General features: G+C 43.7%; 1 protein-coding gene across 2 annotated transcripts in view; it reads right to left on the bottom strand.

Moving 5' to 3' along the window:
• Window positions 1–19,655, bottom strand: part of LOC126183629 (protein inturned) — a 287,053-nt gene that overhangs the window by 94,829 nt on the left and 172,569 nt on the right. For both annotated transcript variants that reach the window (XM_049925752.1, XM_049925751.1), the window contains exon 12: window positions 15,183–15,245. In XM_049925752.1, coding sequence (XP_049781709.1) covers window positions 15,183–15,245 — 63 coding nt within the window. The remainder of the gene's footprint in view (window positions 1–15,182; window positions 15,246–19,655) is intronic.

The following is a 19,655-nucleotide window of genomic DNA, read 5'->3' as shown; positions in this document are numbered from 1 at the left end:
TTTCTTTGCAGAGAAATGCATTCCATATTGTGCTGCCGTTGCCTCCCATGCATCTAATTGCTCTTGCACCTCCTTCTCGCAATTTCCCCATAACATCAGGTCATCGGCAAAAAGCACTGCTTTCATTTTATGATCTCCAATTGCATCTGACACTTGCTGTAGGATTTCATCCATAACAATAATAAACAATAAAGGCGAAAGTGCACTTCCCTGTCGCAGCCCATTTTCCAGCTTGAACCATGCAGTACATTCCCTCCCCACTTTCACACAACTCTCACTTCCCTCATACATTTTTCTGATTTTTCGTGTTATCTCTTCATCTATCCCTTTTGCGTTCAGCACATCCCAGAGCTTGTCCCTACAGATACTGTCATACGCCTTCTCAATATCTAAAAAGGCCATGATTAAGTCCTTCCCGTACTCATAGTGCCTTTCCTGCAGTTGCCTTACCGCAAATATGAGGTCCGTTGTTGATCTTCCCGGTCTGAAACCATACTGCTCCTCTTGCAGTCTACTTTCAATACTGCTTCTTATTCTCTTCTCCAGGATCTTTTCATAGATTTTTCCACAGTGGCATAGCAGGGTGATTCCTCTGTAGTTCTCACATCTCCTTTTATCCCCTTTCTTGAAGATCGGGACTATAATTCCTTTCTTCCAATCCTCAGGAATTCTGTTCTCCTTCCACACCACCCTCAGCACTCTGTATAGCCACTGGGTTCCTACTTCTCCTGCTGCTCGTATCATATCCACTGTTACTTCGTCCCAACCTGGTGCCTTGCCCCCTTTCATCCTCTTTATGGCTTCTTCCACTTCATTCCAAGTTAGATCATCAATTTCCCCACTATTATCATCGTCTGCTGCCTTAGGCTCTCCATCGCTGTTAGTTACCCGCTTGGCGGCATTCAACAGATCTTCAAAGTACTCCTTCCAAATCTTTTTGAGCTCATGCATTTCCTCCACAACTCTTCCATTACTATCCATGATCCTCAGGCACTCGCTTCTGTCCTTCCTCTTATTTCTTACCATGGTGTAAAGTACTTTTTTGTTCCCTTCACTGTCCTCTTCTAACATTCTTGTCCATTTTTCCATCCACTTCTTCTTCTCCGCCCTTACTATGGTCTGTGCCGCTTTCTTGCTTTCCTTATATTTTACCCTAGCTTCCTCTGTTCGGGTCTGGAACCATTCTCTGAAGGCTTTGTTCTTTCGAAGTACTGCCTCTTTACATATGTTGTTCCACCATGGGGTTTCCTTACTTCTCCTCTTTGTGCTAGTTCTTCCGCACACAATCTCAGCTGCCTCAACTAGGGCCCTCTTGAAATCTCCCCATTCTTCTTCCACTGTTCTCTGATCTTCCTTTGGTATGTTTTCAAAATTAAGCTGAAAATGAAACCGCATTTAATTAAAATTTTACAGGAACTGAAACATGAAGATTACATCATATGTACGGATTATGTTATGGCAATGCTGGAAGCCATGGAGGAAGAAATATTTGCTACACATCTTATTTTTAATGATGAGGCAACCTGGTACAAAAATTCAAGTATGGGGTACAGATGAGTTTTCGGATGCAATAAAGCATTGGCGTGACTCACCAAAAGTTAATGTTTTGTGAGCATAATTAAAATAAAAATTGTCTGGCCTATGTTGCTTAGTTGAGCTAATTAGCTAATTGTTTCAACAAACACTTAACACTTACCTGGACATGCTTGAGCAATCTCTCTCTCTCTCTCTCTCTCTCTCTCTCTCTCTCTCTCTCTCTCTCTCTCTCCTGACATCCGTGGATATATTTTTATGGAGTTATCTAAAAGACCTTGGGTAAGTACGTCCTGTGCCAAAAACAATTTCGGAACTCAAAATGTGCATTTTTTTTATTTGCTAATGTTGATGATGCCATATGTGCTTCAGAATGTATGGTGTGAAATGAATTACTATTTACATGTCATTCATGTGAGTAACGTGAGTTACGTACACCTCCTATGAAGTATGTGAAACAAAAATTGGACTTTCTTTTACATATTTTGTAATTCTTGTTGGCATGTCACTATGCATTAAATAATTGTTGCCGTTTGCAATCATTGTATTGATTTTGAACTGGCCTGTATCTGAGTGTTGTAACTGACTATAGACTAATCACCAATAATGTAGCTAGACAACAGAGACTCTATTCACTTGTTTATTTCTGTACATTACATTTGCTTAGGTTGGGCATCAGCTCAGTTGTTGTGCCAAGTGCTGACCACTTCCACATGTTTTACTGATGCTATCACTACATTTACAATTTGCACAGAAACCAGATGGCAGTTATAAGAGTCAAGGGACATGAAAGTGAAGCAGTGGTTGGGTTGTAGCCTATCCCTGATGTTATTCAATCTGTATATTGAGCAAGCAGCAAAGGAAACAAAAGAAAAATGTGGAGTAGGTATTAAAATCCATGGAGAAGAAATAAAAACTTCGAGGTTCACCGATGACATTGTAATTCTGTCAGAGACAGCAAAGGACTTGGAAGAGCAGTTGAACGGAATGGATAGTGCCTTGAAAGGAGGATATAAGATGAACATCAACAAAAGCAAAATGAGGATAATGGAATGTAGTCGAATTAAATCGGGTGATTCTGAGGAGAGAAACGAGACACTTAAAGTAGGAAAGGAGTTTTCCTATTTCGGGAGCAAAATAACTGATGATGGTCGAAGTAGAGAGGATATAAAATGTAGACTGGCAATGGCAAGAAAAGTGTTTCTGAAGAAGAGAAATTTGTTAACATCGAGTATTGTTTTAAGTGTCAGGAAGTCGTTTCTGAAAGTATTTGTATGGAGTGTAGCCATGTATGGAAGTGAAATGTGGACGATAAATAGTTTGGACAAGAAGAGAATAGAAGCTTTCGAAATGTGGTGCTACAGAAGAATGCTGAAGATTAGATGAGTAGAGCGCATAACTAATGAGGAGGTATTGAACAGAATTGGGGAAAAGAGGAGTTTGTGGTACAACTTGACTAGAAGAAGGGATCGGTTGGTAGGACATGTTCTGAGGCATCAAGGGATCACCAATTTAGTATTGGAGGGCAACGTGGAGGGTAAAAATCGTAGAAGGAGACCAAGAGATGAGTACACAAAGTAGATTCAGAATGATATAGGTTGCAGTAGGTACTGGGAGATGAAAAAGCTTGCACAGGATAGAGTAGCATGGAGAGTTGCATCAAATCAGTCTCAGGACTGAAAACCACAACAACAAACAACATCACTACATCCTTAATACAGCTATCTGTGTGTGAACAATCTAAAAAAGAAAAACTACCAATACTATATCATTTGCAATTATGTTCTATTCCATTTGCTTCTGATATAGCCACTTCTGATGTCTCCCCACTGAGGATGACATAATCAGTTCTGTTTGCTATAAAGTCAACTGAGTCACATGCCTGCTCAAATGTTGCATAAGACTGTGTTTCATTTGCTTAAAAATGTACAAATGTAACAAAGACTTTAAAAATTCAAGAAATGCTGCATATACAGAGCACCATAACCTATAAGACAGCTGTTTCTTAATGAAGAAGCGCCATTGGGCCAAAATAATTAATGCAAAAAGAACTAATCAATGTGTTCATCCACTCATAAAACTCCCGGTTAAGCAACATATCTCATCTCCTTGGCTATAGCTGTGCTGAAGGACTGATTTACATATTCAGCTTAAAAATTCAACCATCTATTTGCACACAAGACAAATTTAAACGGAACTAACATATGACACATTCTTAACAAAGTTGCACATTAAATCTTTGATCATTACAAGAAATAAATTGCGGCAACACAGGCTGCAGAAAATGGTCTGGAATATGGTTTTACAACACGTTCAAAATTAGCCATAATTTGTGTGGAATGTGGTAAGGCTGGATGAAACACACTAATTTTAATGCAATGTTGACAGAAACAAGATTGTACATTGGGTTGTGAATAGAAAATGCCTAAGAGTGCAAGAATCTGATAATGCAGTGTAGATCAATACCTAGTTTGGATCTTCATCTACAGGAACATTTGGGTCTTTCCTGTTTGAAGCAGTTTGTACAGAAATTTTTCAGACAGCAATTTTATTTACCATCTGTACACTTCATGAAAATGGCAGCCTTCTGCACTAACATCAATATGTCTGGGTATATCATGAAAAGTATCTGCCAGGATAATGGGTATAATAAAGAGGTAATCTGAGTTTCCTCATTCTCTGCTGACAACACTAATGGAATTTTCCTTTTCATAGTATCGCAGAAAATAATATACCATACAGCTAGCATACTTTAGAATGAGATAGATATGGTCCCTGTATCAGTTCCAATTGAAAATTCAGTCAAACCTGCTTAAGCAGTAATTATTTGCACTCATACATGTGGGTATGGAGGCCAACATTTCAACTGTAAATATGTAGCCCAAAAAATGTATGATCTTCTGCCTGCATCTTCCTCCTGGACAAATACAAAGTCTCAGTAACAGTTTTATTAGAAGTTTTTCTTTTTCTGGAGTGTGTATACAGTTTGTTTTGTTGCACAATAAACAATTTCTTGGTCGGTGTACAACCTGAAGAGACAGTTGAGGTAACTATATAAGTGTGACATTCTATTTCTTATCACTGCTCAAGCCTGCCTACGAACAGCTAGGAAAATTATTCTAAATATTCATATATTTTAAGAATGACTTTCCAACACTAGAAGCACTGAGTCAGCGATATGGACACAAAAAAGCTGTGTGTGTGTGTGTGTGTGTGTGTGTGTGTGTGTGTGTGTGTGTGTGTGTGTGTGTGTGTGTGTGTAAATTTTCATTCCTTTTTGCATACCTGTCAATGACTAATGATGCTACTATGCTGAGCTGTTGCCTTCATTACTAAATTATTTACAGCCTTTCAGAATTCTCCGTATCACATTCTATTCTTTCCAGATTGTATTCTATATATTTCTTATATGAATTCAGAGTCTCAGAGTGTGAGTAAATATCTTTCTTTTTGGATCCAAGAGAACGTTCTTGAATATCGAATGGTCAGGGACACAATTTATTTAACCAAGGTAAATGTGTAGTTACTCAGTTAAAAATAGACAACACATACAAAATATTTCCAAAACTATAATTTTAACACTTGAAAATTCTCCTTCACATTTTTATGTGAAAGAATAATTATTTCATAAAACATACAGATGTTAATATGGTATAAGAACTATTTACATGAAACTTAAATTTCAAATTCAAAGTTATTTTTGCACTGCATTTCACTGCTCATTGCTTCATTGTTAGGAGAGTACAAAGATGTTATCACTCATAATCAATCATCAATCATCTGTACAGTCAACTTGCACTTTGATTTTATGGTATCCATTAATGAAAACGATGATCCAAACAAGTATATGAAAACAAAAATAATTTTATGTTGCATTTTTTTTTGTGTTAACTATATTGCTGAAGTTCTCATCTGGTGCACTGGATTTTAGGACATTATCATTCTGAAGATCCAAAATTTCTAGCTCCACTTCTGTTTTTACTACAGCAAACTCTGCAATGTATTTCAATTACTTGGCAACCAACAGACTTGATAAAAGAATCTGTTGATTCGGTGGCATTAACTCATTGAAATTGCTTTTGAAATTAAAAAAAAAAAAAAAAAAAAAAAAAAAATGGCTCTGAGCACTATGGGACTTAGCTTCTAAGGTCATCAGTCCCCTAGAACTTAGAACTACTTAAACCTAACTAACCTAAGGACATCACACACATCCATGCCTGAGGCAGAATTTGAACCTGCGACCGTAGCGGTCGCGCGGCTCCAGACTGAGGCGCCTAGAACCGCTCGGCCACACTGGCCGGTTGAAATTTTTCTTTGAGTAGTTAAAGACTGATAATAAGTGATGATACGTCAATAGGAGTTTCATCTATAACTTTTTCATATTTGGGAATTGCACAAATTACTTCATCTGCAGATGTGATATGCACAATTACAGATCCTGACATTACAGCTATATTTATCTTTCCATTGTGTCTACAAGTTTAAATGATTTAGGTTTTTCATTATGTTTATGATAAAAGGAAAATTCACCAGCTAGTGAAAGTCCATTAATTCCACAGAAGTCTGATTTATTATTCAAAGATATTTTTATATTTCTTCAACCAGAGTTACAAATATTGCAAGACCTTTGCCTTTAGTGAACTAACATACTTCAATATGTTGCAAAAGACCTGCTTCAATCAAGCTAGTAACTTTGTAACAACTTCATGACACACCCAAAGGGTACAGATTCCTACTACACAAAATTGCTGGTGGATAATACAGTGATAGAACATAAGGTTTGGAAATTATTTTTTTTTTTTTGCAGAGGGCAGTAAATCCATCAATATTATCAGTCATTCCTGGATTTCCATCAGTAGTTATTTGTGACTATTTGTGTAGTGGCACATTTATCAATTTTGCATTTCCTCTACATTTCTCATAGATTTCCTCACTTAATGTTTCTCCTGAAATCAGTAATATTCTCAGAAGCTCTTCTTTTACACTTAAATTACTCAATAACATTCTCAGCTTCAGTGCCAACTGTGCTTTGTTTGATGTATCTCTGGACTCATGAAATTGCAGATAGAACCAGTCACATAACAAGTTATTTTATAACCCAGTTTGCATGCCATACAATATGTAATTATATTCTCAATGTGACAATGGGATTTGACAGCTGTAAATCTTTTATTGCCGACATTTTTGGAAATCCATTAAATAAGCAGTTGTTGCCAGTCAGTTTTTCATCTTTTAGCAATGCACCATCCTTTTCTTCTTTGTGGGAATGCGAGAGATTTTGAAAGACATGTGTGACATTTGTAGATTTTTTATCAAAGGCCTAGTGACAAAGAATTTTTGGGCAGGCAGGGAAGATTTTAGTTGACTTGTTTCTTTCTTAGTTCAAATTTAAGAGGCATGATTTATATGAAAGTAATACCAACATTACTAGCACTGCAATGCTACTGCAACACAATGAACACACATTTATTTACCTTTACAACAGACATGACTCACCACAGTCAATATTAAAATTATAATGTCATTTTATTTTACTTGAGTAACTCAATATGAGATTAAAATAAAAAGTACTAGCAACCCAGCATGGCCTCAACTGGGTAGTATTAAGGAGCTATGGCCAGATGACTTGTACAGCGCATATGGTGTAATAAATTTCAGAAAACAACGTTAAGTAACTGAATATCATCACTTTCACATAACTTATGTGGTGTAAGCACTGCATGGCAGGAAAGTTGTTTGGAGGCTACAATATTGCGTGTTCCATATTGATCTGGCGTTTGGAGTGACATCTCATGGCAATGATGGGAGCACATTGTGATGTAAGTAATATGTTTACAACCAATGTAAATATTGTATGCGAATCATGGGTGTATGTATGCGAGTGATTTATTATGTATCAGTGGCCGGCTGAGCTGGCACAAATAAAAGAAAAAATAAGAAAAAACATACAAGATGTACACATTTATCTCATGTTACAGCACTCATTTTGTGAAGCTTAGCATGCATTGTGATGCATTACTGAGGTTTGTTACTGAGGTTCACTGCTGCAATTCTTTGTCGTGGGTTCTTTATGGCAGATTTCTTGACCATGCCATACAAAGAATCAGCATTTTGTTTGAGGAAGGGTTTGGTTTGAGGAAGGCAGGAAGCTGAAATAACGTAGAGTATGTAAACGAAGCAAAGTTGCTGAAGTTGTAGAAGGAGTCTTTCAGAAAACATTTAACTTGTAGCATAAAAAATAAAACATCACATACTTTGGATTCACATGCTTTTTCATTATGCACTTATTCTCAAACAATTGCAAGGAAACTTGTAGTAACACTGTTCACGTTACGTCGCACTTCACTTAGCGTAGACCGGGACTGTGTCCTAGGCATGCCCGATGTTGACTGACTGCGCACGGCCTGTCCTCCCGGAGTTGTTGTTGTTGTTCTTGTTGTTACGCCGGCAGAGGTCGCGTCCGAATTCTCGCGTGCCCTCTGGTGGACGGGACTCTACTAGCGGCGACTACCGTTCGTGGCGCGCCGTGCCAATGTGCGCCTCCCACGATCTTTCTGGTGGCTACTACACTCCTCCTCCTTCGGGGGGTGAAGCCAGTGTGATCCACTGCGTCGGAAGGTGGAGCGTCGGGCAGGAGCGATGACCTCCACATCCATTGGATGGCCGGAGTCGAGGGGATCTGCCAACCCTCGAGCCGGAACCTTCGAATACGGCTGGAAGTGACCCACACGAAGAGGCCCCCGTCGTCCCCCAACCGGAGCCCGGGACAGCACAGGCGACAAGCTGTCGAAGTCTGGATCCTGCTCCACCTCAGGAGGGGCAAGACCTAGTGGCGGGGACGAAGGGGAAGGGACGACCACAGGGGAACTAGCCCCCTGCGAAACCGGGCCGGCTAGGGGGGCCGGCTCTCGCTGGGGCATCTCGAATGACGGCGATGCCGGTGCTGGAGCCACTGGAGGCTGCCAAGGCTGAGAACCATCGCAGTGTGGCAGTGTCACAGCGGGGAGAGGAGGTAACGTCCCCTGTGAAACCAATACAGGTGCTGGCAATGGGGAAGCCGGTGTCCGAGAGGTCGGAGGGTGGGTGCCCGAACGTGGACGGAGCTGATTTTGGTGACGACGTACCACCCGGTCCCCCGCCTGCAAGGTATAGAGCCGGCGGCCATGGCGGTGCAGGACCACCGCCGGTATCCAATGTGGATTGCGACCAAACCCACGGGCCCAGACTGACATACCCAGTGGAAAGCCAGGTACTCCGTTTTGTGAAGACTGGCGAGGACCAGGCTGGAGGAGGTGCAGCAGAGTCCTAAGTTGACGCCCATGGAGGAGCTCTGCGGGGCTGTGGTCTCCCATTGGTGTGGTCCGGTATGCCGTCAAGAAAAACGTCAATGCTTCCTCTGCAGGAAATTCGTGCACATACTTTTTCATCTGTGTCTTAAAGGTGCGCACCATGCGCTCAGCTTCCCCATTCGATTGTGGATGGAAGGGGGAGAGCAAACGTGCCGAATACCGAAGCGCCTACAAAAATCCTGGAAGGTCTGCGAAAGAAACTGCGGTCCATTGTCCGAGACCAGGGTGATTGGCAGACCTTCCACAGAAAAGATTTTTGCTAGTGCCTGGATTGCAACTTCTGAAGTGGTTGAGGAGCAGCGAACCACATATGGGAATCGGGAATAAGCATCAATGACAATGAGCCAAAAGCCATTGAGAAACGGGCCCACAAAATCGATGTGAACACGTTCCCATGCCTGGGTTGCCGGCGGCCATGAAGAGAACGCTGCCCTGGGAGATGCTTGTTGGCTCTCACACTGGGAACAGGTGGCCACCAAGTGCTCAATTTCTCTGTCAATACCGGGCCAGTACACATGTCTGCGAGCCAAGGTTTTAGTACGGGAAACACCCCAGTGCCCCGCATGTAATAACTTGAGGACCTCCCTTCGTAAACTTGCAGGAACAACCACGCGAGGAGCTGTATCATCGGTAGCCAGAAGGAGAACTCCTTCCAAGACCGAGAGACGGTCTCGTAGAAGAAAATAATTACGAAGAGGGTCCGAGGCCCGGCCCGGAGGGCGGGACGACCACCCCTGCTGAATGAGGCGAACTACTTGCCGGAGAACCGGGTCAGCCGCCGTTTCCCTGGCGACTCGAGAACTAGTGATCGGGAAGCCATCAACCGCTTGGCGGGACGCCACATCCAAATGAAAACACATAATCTCCTCTCGATCAAATGTAGGGTCCGGGCCCATCGGAAGACGGGAAAGAGCGTCGGCGTTGGCATGCTGGCCTGTAGGGCGAAAACGAATGTCATAATGGTACTTAGAGAGGAACAAGGCCCAGCGCTGGAGTCTGTGGGCTGCCCTATCTGGAATCTGAGAGGCGGGGCCAAATAACGATATTAACGGCTTATGGTCAGTGATTAACTGAAACTTCGTGCCATACAAGAAAGGGTGAAACTTGATAACAGCGTAGACAATGGCCAAAGCCTCTTTTTCCACCTGGGAGTAATGGGCCTGCGCGGGACTAAGCGTTTTCGACGCAAACGCCAGTGGTTGCTCGGAACCATCTGCGTTGCGATGGGCCAGGACCGCCCCCACCCCATACTGCGAAGCATCCGTAGCCAGGACCAACGGCTTATGGGGATCAAAAGTAGCCAAACAAGGGGCTGACGTGAGGAGGCCCTTCAACGAGGTGAACGCTCGCTCGCATGCAGGCGACCAATCAAAAGGAACACCCTTGTGCAGAAGGCAGTACAGGGGGGGTGGGCTATAGTGGAAGCCCTGGGAATGAACCGGTGGTAATAGGCTATCTTGCCTAAAAAAGCTTGTAACTCCTTCAGCGAAGTGGGCCGAGGAAGGTTGACGATACCTTGGACCAAACTTCCTAGTGGCTGGATGCCGTGCCGAGATATGGTGTAGCCCACATACTCAATGGACGGTTGGAAGAAGGTTGACTTATGCAGGTTGCAACGCAAGCCCACAGACCTGAATTTGAGAAAGAGGGTGGGAAGGTTGTGCAAGTGGTCCGTCGTGCTGCGGCCCGTGACAATGATGTCATCCAGGTAATTAATACAATGAGGGATTGTCGACGTGACATGCTCAAGATAACGCTGGAATATCGCCGGGGCACTGGATATCCCAAAAGCCAACCGCTGGTATTGGTAAAGGCCAAACGGGGTGTTGACGACTGCCAGCCGTTTGGAGTCCTCATCAAGTGGTATCTGATGATAAGCCTCTGACAAATCAATTTTCGAAAAATAGTGGCCTCCCGCCACGGCGGAGAACAATTCATCAGCACGAGGCAAAGGATAGGTGTCCACCACCAATTGGGAATTAATGGTGGCATTAAAATCGCCACAAAGACGTAATTTTCCCGAGGGCTTCTTGACAATAACGAGGGGCGAAGCCCACTCACTGGAAGAAATGGGAAGAACGACCCCCAGGGCTGTCAGCCGGTCGAGCTCTTCCTTTACCTGAGGGCGGAGAGCCAAGGGGATCTGCCTCGCGCGTAGAAAACGCGGGCGAGCAGACGCCTTCAACGTTAAGTGAGCTTCAAAATCTGAAACACGCCCCAGGCCCTCCTCAAAAATATCTGGAAAGTCTGAGATCAAAGATTCCAATGAGTGATAGGGAACGTCTTCGGAGACCAACGGTATGGTGTCAGCGATAGAAAAACCGAAAGCTTGAAAGGCATCCAGGCCAAAAAGGTTAGCGGAGCTCGCATCACTGACAACAATAAAAGTAATAGGCCGAGTGACTGATTTGTAAGTCACATCGGTAGTGAATTGACCCAGGAGGGGAATGAACTGTTTACCATAACCGCGTAGACGCCGGTAAACTGGCGCCAACGGGGGCGATCCAAGGTCGGAATACGTTTGTGCATTCAACAACGAAACTGCCGCGCCCGTATCTACCTGCAGTTGTAACCGGCGCGACCGAACCGACACCTCGATAAAGAGTTTGCGTGCCGATGCGTCGGGAGTCTGGCCCGATGAAACTTCCTGAATGTCAACGTCCATGTCCTCTGTACCTGCTTCCTTCGAGTCCTTTGAGGCTGAGCGGCAAACTTTAGGAATGTGACCGTTTTTATGACATTTGCGACAAACGGCCCAACGCTGGGGGCACTTTGACCGATCGTGATGTATATAGCACGACGCACAGGACGGCAACAGGGGCCGGCGGCCGGAATTCTGTTTACGCGCCGCGCGGGAGCGGCCGTAACGGCCGGATTGTACCGCTCGCACGTCGTCCACCCCGGACACAGTGGACGCGGCCGCGCCGCCCTGAACCTCCGCGACGTCGCACCACGCCTCCAGCTGTTGACCTGCTGCGTGAGAGACTTCATACGATTGAGCAATGGACAGGACTTCCTCGAGGGAAGGGTCTTCTAACTGCAGGGTCCGTTGCCGGACCTCCCGATCAGGGGCCGAACGATCAATGACGTCGCGGACCATAACATTGGCATACGACTCCCGCGACTGCTCCGTGACAAAATGACACTTGCGACTAAGACCGTGCAGGGTAGCGGCCCACGCCCGGTAAGACTGATGGGGCTGTTTCTTGCATTGATAGAACTCGACCCGAGCCGCCACAACATGCGTGCGGCGGCGATAATATGAAGACAGCAATGAACACAATGCGTCAAACGACAAGGACGAGGGTTCCTGCAACGGCGCTAGCTGCCGCAAAACTTGATACAGCGAGGGAGATATCCAAGACAAGAAGAGAGCACGACATACCTCCGCATCGGCAACATGAAACGCCTGGAAATGCTGCCGAAGGCGATGTTCATATGCGTCCCAATTCTCTGCCGTCTCGTCATACGGGGGAAAGGGAGGAGGGAACTGCGCCGGAGCAGACGGCGTGGAGAGCAACGCCGGAAGCACTTGTTTCATGGTGGCCATGAGCTCCGTCTGCTGCGCAACCAAAACCCGCACCAAATCCTCCATGCCGTGGAGAAACTGCGAAACCGGAACAACGACGCAACACGCGAAAGAACGACCCTACTCGTCGCCAATTGTGTAGTAACACTGTTCACGTTACGTCGCACTTCACTTAGCGTAGACCGGGACTGTGTCCTAGGCATGCCCGATGTTGACTGACTGCGCACGGCCTGTCCTCCCGGAGTTGTTGTTGTTGTTCTTGTTGTTACGCCGGCAGAGGTCGCGTCCGAATTCTCGCATGCCCTCTGGTGGACGGGACTCTACTGGCGGCGACTACCGTTCGTGACGCGCCGTGCCAATGTGCGCCTCCCACGATCTTTCTGGTGGCTACTACAAAACTATTGGTTAAAAATATTTGACTATTTCAAATTTTAAGCCTCACATCATAACATAATGATGAGGTGGTCATCTTTTTGTTACTGGTCATATCTTTTACAATACTACAAACTTGAGTAACTCACTGCCCGTTGTTCAAAGAATTTGCAGTGAATTACAAATTAAAATTGTGGTACTAATCTGAGTGAAGCAGACACAGAAAGTCTGAAACTGTCATCATATTTCGAAATGCATATCTCCACATCATTGAGAGGTGAATGCGAGGTTAAAATGTGCAGTCAAAAACAAAATGACATAGCCAGGAACCGATCCCACAACCTTTGGTATTCCAGCCAAATGCTCTAACACTATATCAGCACACCATATACGAATTACATCTTGCTTGCTGTGTTTTCAAGAAACTGCTGCTCTCTCTCGAGTTATGGCGGCTGTTTGGTAGGTGGCAATGGCATCATTTCTACAATTTCACTATAATTCATCATAATTCTGACTATTTGTATGAAATATTCATTAACTGTATATAAAAACTTTCCTCCTTTCCTCGTGAATCAGTGTACTTACAAGTAAAAATTGGTTCAAAATCCCTACAGCAGTTCTCAGACTAGTCTGTACATACAGACAAATGCGACCAAGCAGCTTCAAATTTGTGTATATAGAGATTAAAACCAATGAAGTATGAATATATAATTGGAAATCAACAATGCATTCTGCCATCTGTAGATTTCTGTGTGGTCGGAATTTGCACTTTATTTGTGCCAGCCAGAAGCTGCTGCAAAATGGCAGGTAAGATTGGTTGTCAAGTTTACATAGGTATGATAACTGAACTTTTTAAGTAAGGAAGACTTCTTGATCATGAAATGAGGATTCTCAGTCCTCCAAATGTGCCAGTTTTGCTTATTGACGAACCCATCCAAATAAAAGTGAGCCTCGTTGCCAAACCAAACCATGCATGTGCATACTAATTCCCATCATGCCCCGTGGCCAACCATGTTGTTTGTACATCCTAATGCAAACTGTTCAGAAGTTATGACAATTTTATTTCATATAGTTCAATAACTGCCACCTTGTACAGCACTCTGCACTTTCATAATTTGTATAGTTCTTATGCCACTACTCTTTACGTCACACTGTTTCTAACCACTGCTAAATCATTTTCACACCCTCAGCAAATAAAGTTTACTTCATAATTTTTGTTCACAAGAGCATTGAGGAAATCATTTTTCCAGAGATAGACTTTTTTCAGTACTAGAAAATCTAGTTGCCTTCTTTTGTTTCCCATGTTCTTTTCCTTTCACTTATTTTTGTTCTTATTTGGTTTAAGACAATACTCGAAGTTATTTGGGCTCAAAAGACACATTTTTTAAAAAATTGTGTGTAAACATCCACCATATATTTAGCTTTACATGTATGAAGCTTTCACAGTGAAAGTTTGGTTGGGTATAGATTTATACATGAATATGTATGATGGTGCATGGGTGACATTTTCATATCCTTTTCTACCTCATTTCTTTATTCATCAGAAGAAATTATATTAATAACAGCCCACTCACATTAGAATTCTGCCCTAATATCTTTTAAATAACTTGATATAAATTTTGACAGTTACTTGTTCTGAGATATCTGAAACCAACACCATAATTAAAATGCATGCTTATAGACCTAAGTTGATAATCAGTATGGAACCAGCAATTGAGGCACAATGAGTGGAGCTATTAATAATACAAGTTTAGAAATTCTTGCTCAAATATCTTCTTTCTCTTTTTTATGATACAGAAGTATTTTTCCTTTATAACCTGAAAAGCTGCAAAGTTCTCAGTCTCTAATTACAATCATCACTCCATCACAGATCACACTGTCTTCTTCTCTGTTATCCTAAAGACTTCGGCATGTACAAACAGTTAGTGGATTGTGTTGTTAATTAGACCCACCCAATCCTCAATCCTGGCTTTGTGTTAAACCACAGCTCATTAGCTGTATTGAGAACCCAGTCTGCCTTTATGAGCACCCATTTGGTAGCTTTTTTTCTGGGAATGTTCTAAAAGTATAGAGAACTACAGCTAAAGAACTGGAAACCATGGTGTTTCCACAAGCAACTAGGGTATTAAAGGCAAATTCAGACAGAGCCTGACATTGTATGGCCAGGCCTAATTCTATCCACACACAGCCCATCCTTTTAACTGCTGTATGTAATATACTTATTAACTGGGACGAGCTGTCAACTTTCACTGTTCTGTAACATGTTCTGTAACATGTAACACTACTGAATTACACAGTACTACTTTAAATGACCAATTTCACTCACTGTACTGAAAAATTCTAGTTAAAGTGTCACAAAATTTCATCAGCCTTATTAAAAATATTTTAGGACTGCATACCTTGTGATAATAGCATGATCCTATGATTGTATATAGTCTCTGCTGGTGGTCAAAATCTTCATTCTGAAAAACAAAAGTGGATTTCCTAAGATACTTAAAACAGACAATTGTGAAATGCACATTCAGAAACACGTCATTCGGCAAGTGAAAAGCATGTAAATATTAGACAACAAAAGCATGAAATCCTGGAATGAAACAAAGGTGGAGTCATCTCTTTTGCAGCACAATGTTGCCTAAGAAATAAAAACAATTTGAAAAGAGGAAAGGAAATGACGAAAAGTGAGGGGTGGGGGGTGGGGGATGGTGGCAATAGCAAACAGAGACACACAGGTGACATTTTTCTCCTTTTAAAAAAGACTAGAGCCCCTCCATGCCTACGCTAGCATCACAAAAAGTTCCATGTTGCTTCTGCACTGCTTAGTTACTAAAACCGAAGTTATCACAGGATGCAGGACTGTGATGTTGTCCACAAGTCTGGGTAAGGTTACTCACTGATACGGGTCAATTAGAAGACAGTTGTCGATAGAAACATATGAAGAAACAGTGAGTTTAGGGTAGAGGGAAAAAAGCGCCATGGCACATGCCACAGGAAAATAATCTCTGTGACAGTCTGGAGATGTAGTAAGGGGCAGTAGTGGACTTGCTCTCTATCTGTGATAGATCACGCAAGGGTAAGTTATGTTAGTAGTGGGTATCATGCAGCTCAACAGACGTCAGTGCCATCTGTTCCTCATACTGAGGTCAGTCCGAATCTGTGCTGCAGCGCCTAGGCTGCTGTAGGGAAGGCCGGTGGCCCACACTTGCATTAGGTCTTACCTTTGTGCAGTTCTGTGTAGCACGGTTCTTGTGTCACCATGGCGGGTGGCAGGCAGCTGCTGCTTTGTGTGCCTGTTGAGTCTATGCAACCAGCATGTTAAGAACATAGTCAGTTTTCTCAGACAGTTGGTCAAAGCTTTGCTCAGTTTTGCAATGTTTCCTGGTCCATTTGTCATTCTTCTTGGAGCGATTAACAAATTCACTCAGCAACACTGCTGATGGCCCCTTAACTCAGTCAGCTAAAGTCTGACTCACATTCCTTTGCCCATGCTGTGGCATGAAAGGATGATAAATTTTGCTCTCACTGTAAAAATGATGACAACAACAACAACAATTGTGCTTAATTCACAACTGCCAACATCACAAGCACGCCTTCTCAGCTCTCCTTCAGACTAGACAGTGGAGCGCACAATGACAGCAGTGCATTCACTTCACCTGCTCGAGCTGAACTCACATAGGTGAGTTCCTGGCCTGTGAAGCATATTCTGAAGTGTGGTGGCAGAAAATGCAGGAGTTCAGCTCTGCTTATAGCACACTAACAACAGTGAAAAATTAATTAGTAAACACAGTGTGAATCATGCTACATTAAACACTGTGCAACCATAAGGTGTATGTTGAGTGTGATGTTATGTGAAATACACTCCTGGAAATTGAAATAAGAACACCGTGAATTCAATGTCCCAGGAAGAGGAAACTTTATTGACACATTCCTGGGGTCAGATACATCACATGATCACACTGACAGAACCACAGGCACATAGACACAGGCAACAGAGCATGCACAATGTCGGCACTAGTACAGTGTATATCCACCTTTCGCAGCAATGCAGGCTGCTATTCTCCCATGGAGACGATCGTAGAGATGCTGGATGTAGTCCTGTGGAACGGCTTGCCATGCCATTTCCACCTGGCGCCTCAGTTGGACCAGCGTTCGTGCTGGACGTGCAGACCGCGTGAGATGACGCTTCATCCAGTCCCAAACATGCTCAATGGGGGACAGATCCGGAGATCTTGCTGGCCAGGGTAGTTGACTTACACCTTCTAGAGCACGTTGGGTGGCACGGGATACATGCGGACGTGCATTGTCCTGTTGGAACAGCAAGTTCCCTTGCCGGTCTAGGAATGGTAGAACGATGGGTTCGATGACGGTTTGGATGTACCGTGCACTATTCAGTGTCCCCTCGACGATCACCAGTGGTGTACGGCCAGTGTAGGAGATCGCTCCCCACACCATGATGCCGGGTGTTGGCCCTGTGTGCCTCGGTCGTATGCAGTCCTGATTGTGGCGCTCACCTGCACGGCGCCAAACACGCATACGACCATCATTGGCACCAAGGCAGAAGCGACTCTCATCGCTGAAGACGACATGTCTCCATTCGTCCCTCCATTCACGCCTGTCGCGACACCACTGGAGGCGGGCTGCACGATGTTGGGGCGTGAGCGGAAGACGGCCTAACGGTGTGCGGGACCGTAGCCCAGCTTCATGGAGACGGTTGCGAATGGTCCTCGCCGATACCCCAGGAGCAACAGTGTCCCTAATTAGCTGGGAAGTGGCGGTGCGGTCCCCTACGGCACTGCGTAGGATCCTACGGTCTTGGCGTGCATCCGTGCGTCGCTGCGGTCCGGTCCCAGGTCGACGGGCACGTGCACCTTCCGCCGACCACTGGCGACAACATCGATGTACTGTGGAGACCTCATGCCCCACGTGTTGAGCAATTCGGCGGTACGTCCACCCGGCCTCCCGCATGCCCACTATACGCCCTCGCTCAAAGTCCGTCAACTGCACATACGGTTCACGTCCACGCTGTCGCGGCATGCTACCAGTGTTAAAGACTGCGATGGAGCTCCGTATGCCACGGCAAACTGGCTGACACTGACGGCGGCGGTGCACAAATGCTGCGCAGCTAGCGCCATTCGACGGCCAACACCGCGGTTCCTGGTGTGTCCGCTGTGCCGTGCGTGTGATCATTGCTTGTACAGCCCTCTCGCAGTGTCCGGAGCAAGTATGGTGGGTCTGACACACCAGTGTCAATGTGTTCTTTTTTCCATTTCCAGGAGTGTATATCTAATTTTAAAAAACTCTGAGATACATCTGTGCTAACAGTCACAGTGATTTTAATTTTATGTGGACTATGACACCCGCATTCACAGGCACAATGACGATGGTAACTATCTTATATTCTTCTGTCTATTCTATACATGTATGAAGTCCACTATTGTGTTTTCTACCTGTATGTTTGATTTAATCTTAGTTATTCTGATATGATTTTCAGTAACAGATAGAATGATTCACAAGGAAGGTTTGTGTATGCAATTCATAAATATTTTATACAAACTGGCTGAACTGTGATGAATTTTTGTAAAAATGATGCCAATGCCATTGCCATCTAGCAGGGAATGGCTGAACTTCTTAGAATTATCCATTCACAGGAATTATCCATCCATACTGTGGACACAGGAAATAGGCCTAAGGCCACCTGCCTGCAGTGCCAGGCCAGCATGAGCTACTGCTACTGGGAGGCTGGTTTGAGCTACCACTGTCTTCCTAAATGACCTGTGATGTAGGATGTGTGGTATCAATGGTGTCTGCATCAACTGCACCCAGCATGCTGGGCACTGCTCAGCACTAGGTGGAAGCCAGCACATTTAAATCTCCTTCCTGCATACAGCTAGGCAAGCTCGCACTTCCGTTGCTGACTGTCTCCTATGGGGGGCATCACATATATGTGCCCCCAGAGGACCCTAAATTCGCATTACCTGACTGTTTGCAACTCTGATTAGCTGGTGCATTTTTTTTAAGTGGTCACACTTATAGAATCGTTCCACACTCAGTGGATCTACAAGCTTATCAACCTTAGTACAAAAGACTGTAGTGAGAAAATTACATTGATGCTGCATCACACTACTAAGCATTTATATGTATCAGTGACTTATCTGATTGTATCAGCTTTCAAGCTTACAAGAACATCACTCTCATTGTAGCTCAGCACCACAGCAGGACCTAAAGCACTTCAATGTTAAGCATATATCAATTTTTAAGTGTACATACTGTAAATAAACTTATTAATGTTACTTTTTGTAGATGTCCAAATATCTTTATTCACCACTTCAACTACTGACATACTGGACATCCATTAATGATGAATCTGGTGCTGTAGTGTGGCAGTTGTCAAAAATTCATACCAACTTGTTAATAATTTTGTGTGGAATATATTTTACAGTGTCTGTAATTTGTGTACACAATGACAACTTCTAGAGGGTAATCACTCACTGCACTTATTCAGTTTCAGAGCTAAAAAATCACCTCGCTGCTCATTATTATTGGCAAGCTGATGGATCCACAACAAAACCAGCAAATAACAATGAGTGAAGCACAGAATTCCAGTGGCCATGTGTCATCTCCTCCCTTCCATTCTTTTGATGCAAACCAAGAGGAATGAATTGAGTAAGCAGATTGAGCAGCATACGACATATCAGGTGAATCACAATGCTTTTTCTTTTTGTATGTAGAGGTGTATATTTTCAGATTGTGTAGGAAGTTGTTCCATCAGTTAAGAGTCCCAAACCCTATCATATGTAGACACTGTTGGTGAACTGGTTGACTTCTTCAAAGTTAATATTCATGTAGCTCCTGCTTATTTCAAATTTTTTTGTACA

The sequence above is a fragment of the Schistocerca cancellata genome, chromosome 4 (assembly GCF_023864275.1).
Source record: "Schistocerca cancellata isolate TAMUIC-IGC-003103 chromosome 4, iqSchCanc2.1, whole genome shotgun sequence".
Lineage (NCBI taxonomy): Eukaryota > Metazoa > Arthropoda > Insecta > Orthoptera > Acrididae > Schistocerca > Schistocerca cancellata.
Note: the sequence above shows the minus strand (reverse complement) of the source record. Positions and strands in the feature narration are given on the sequence as shown.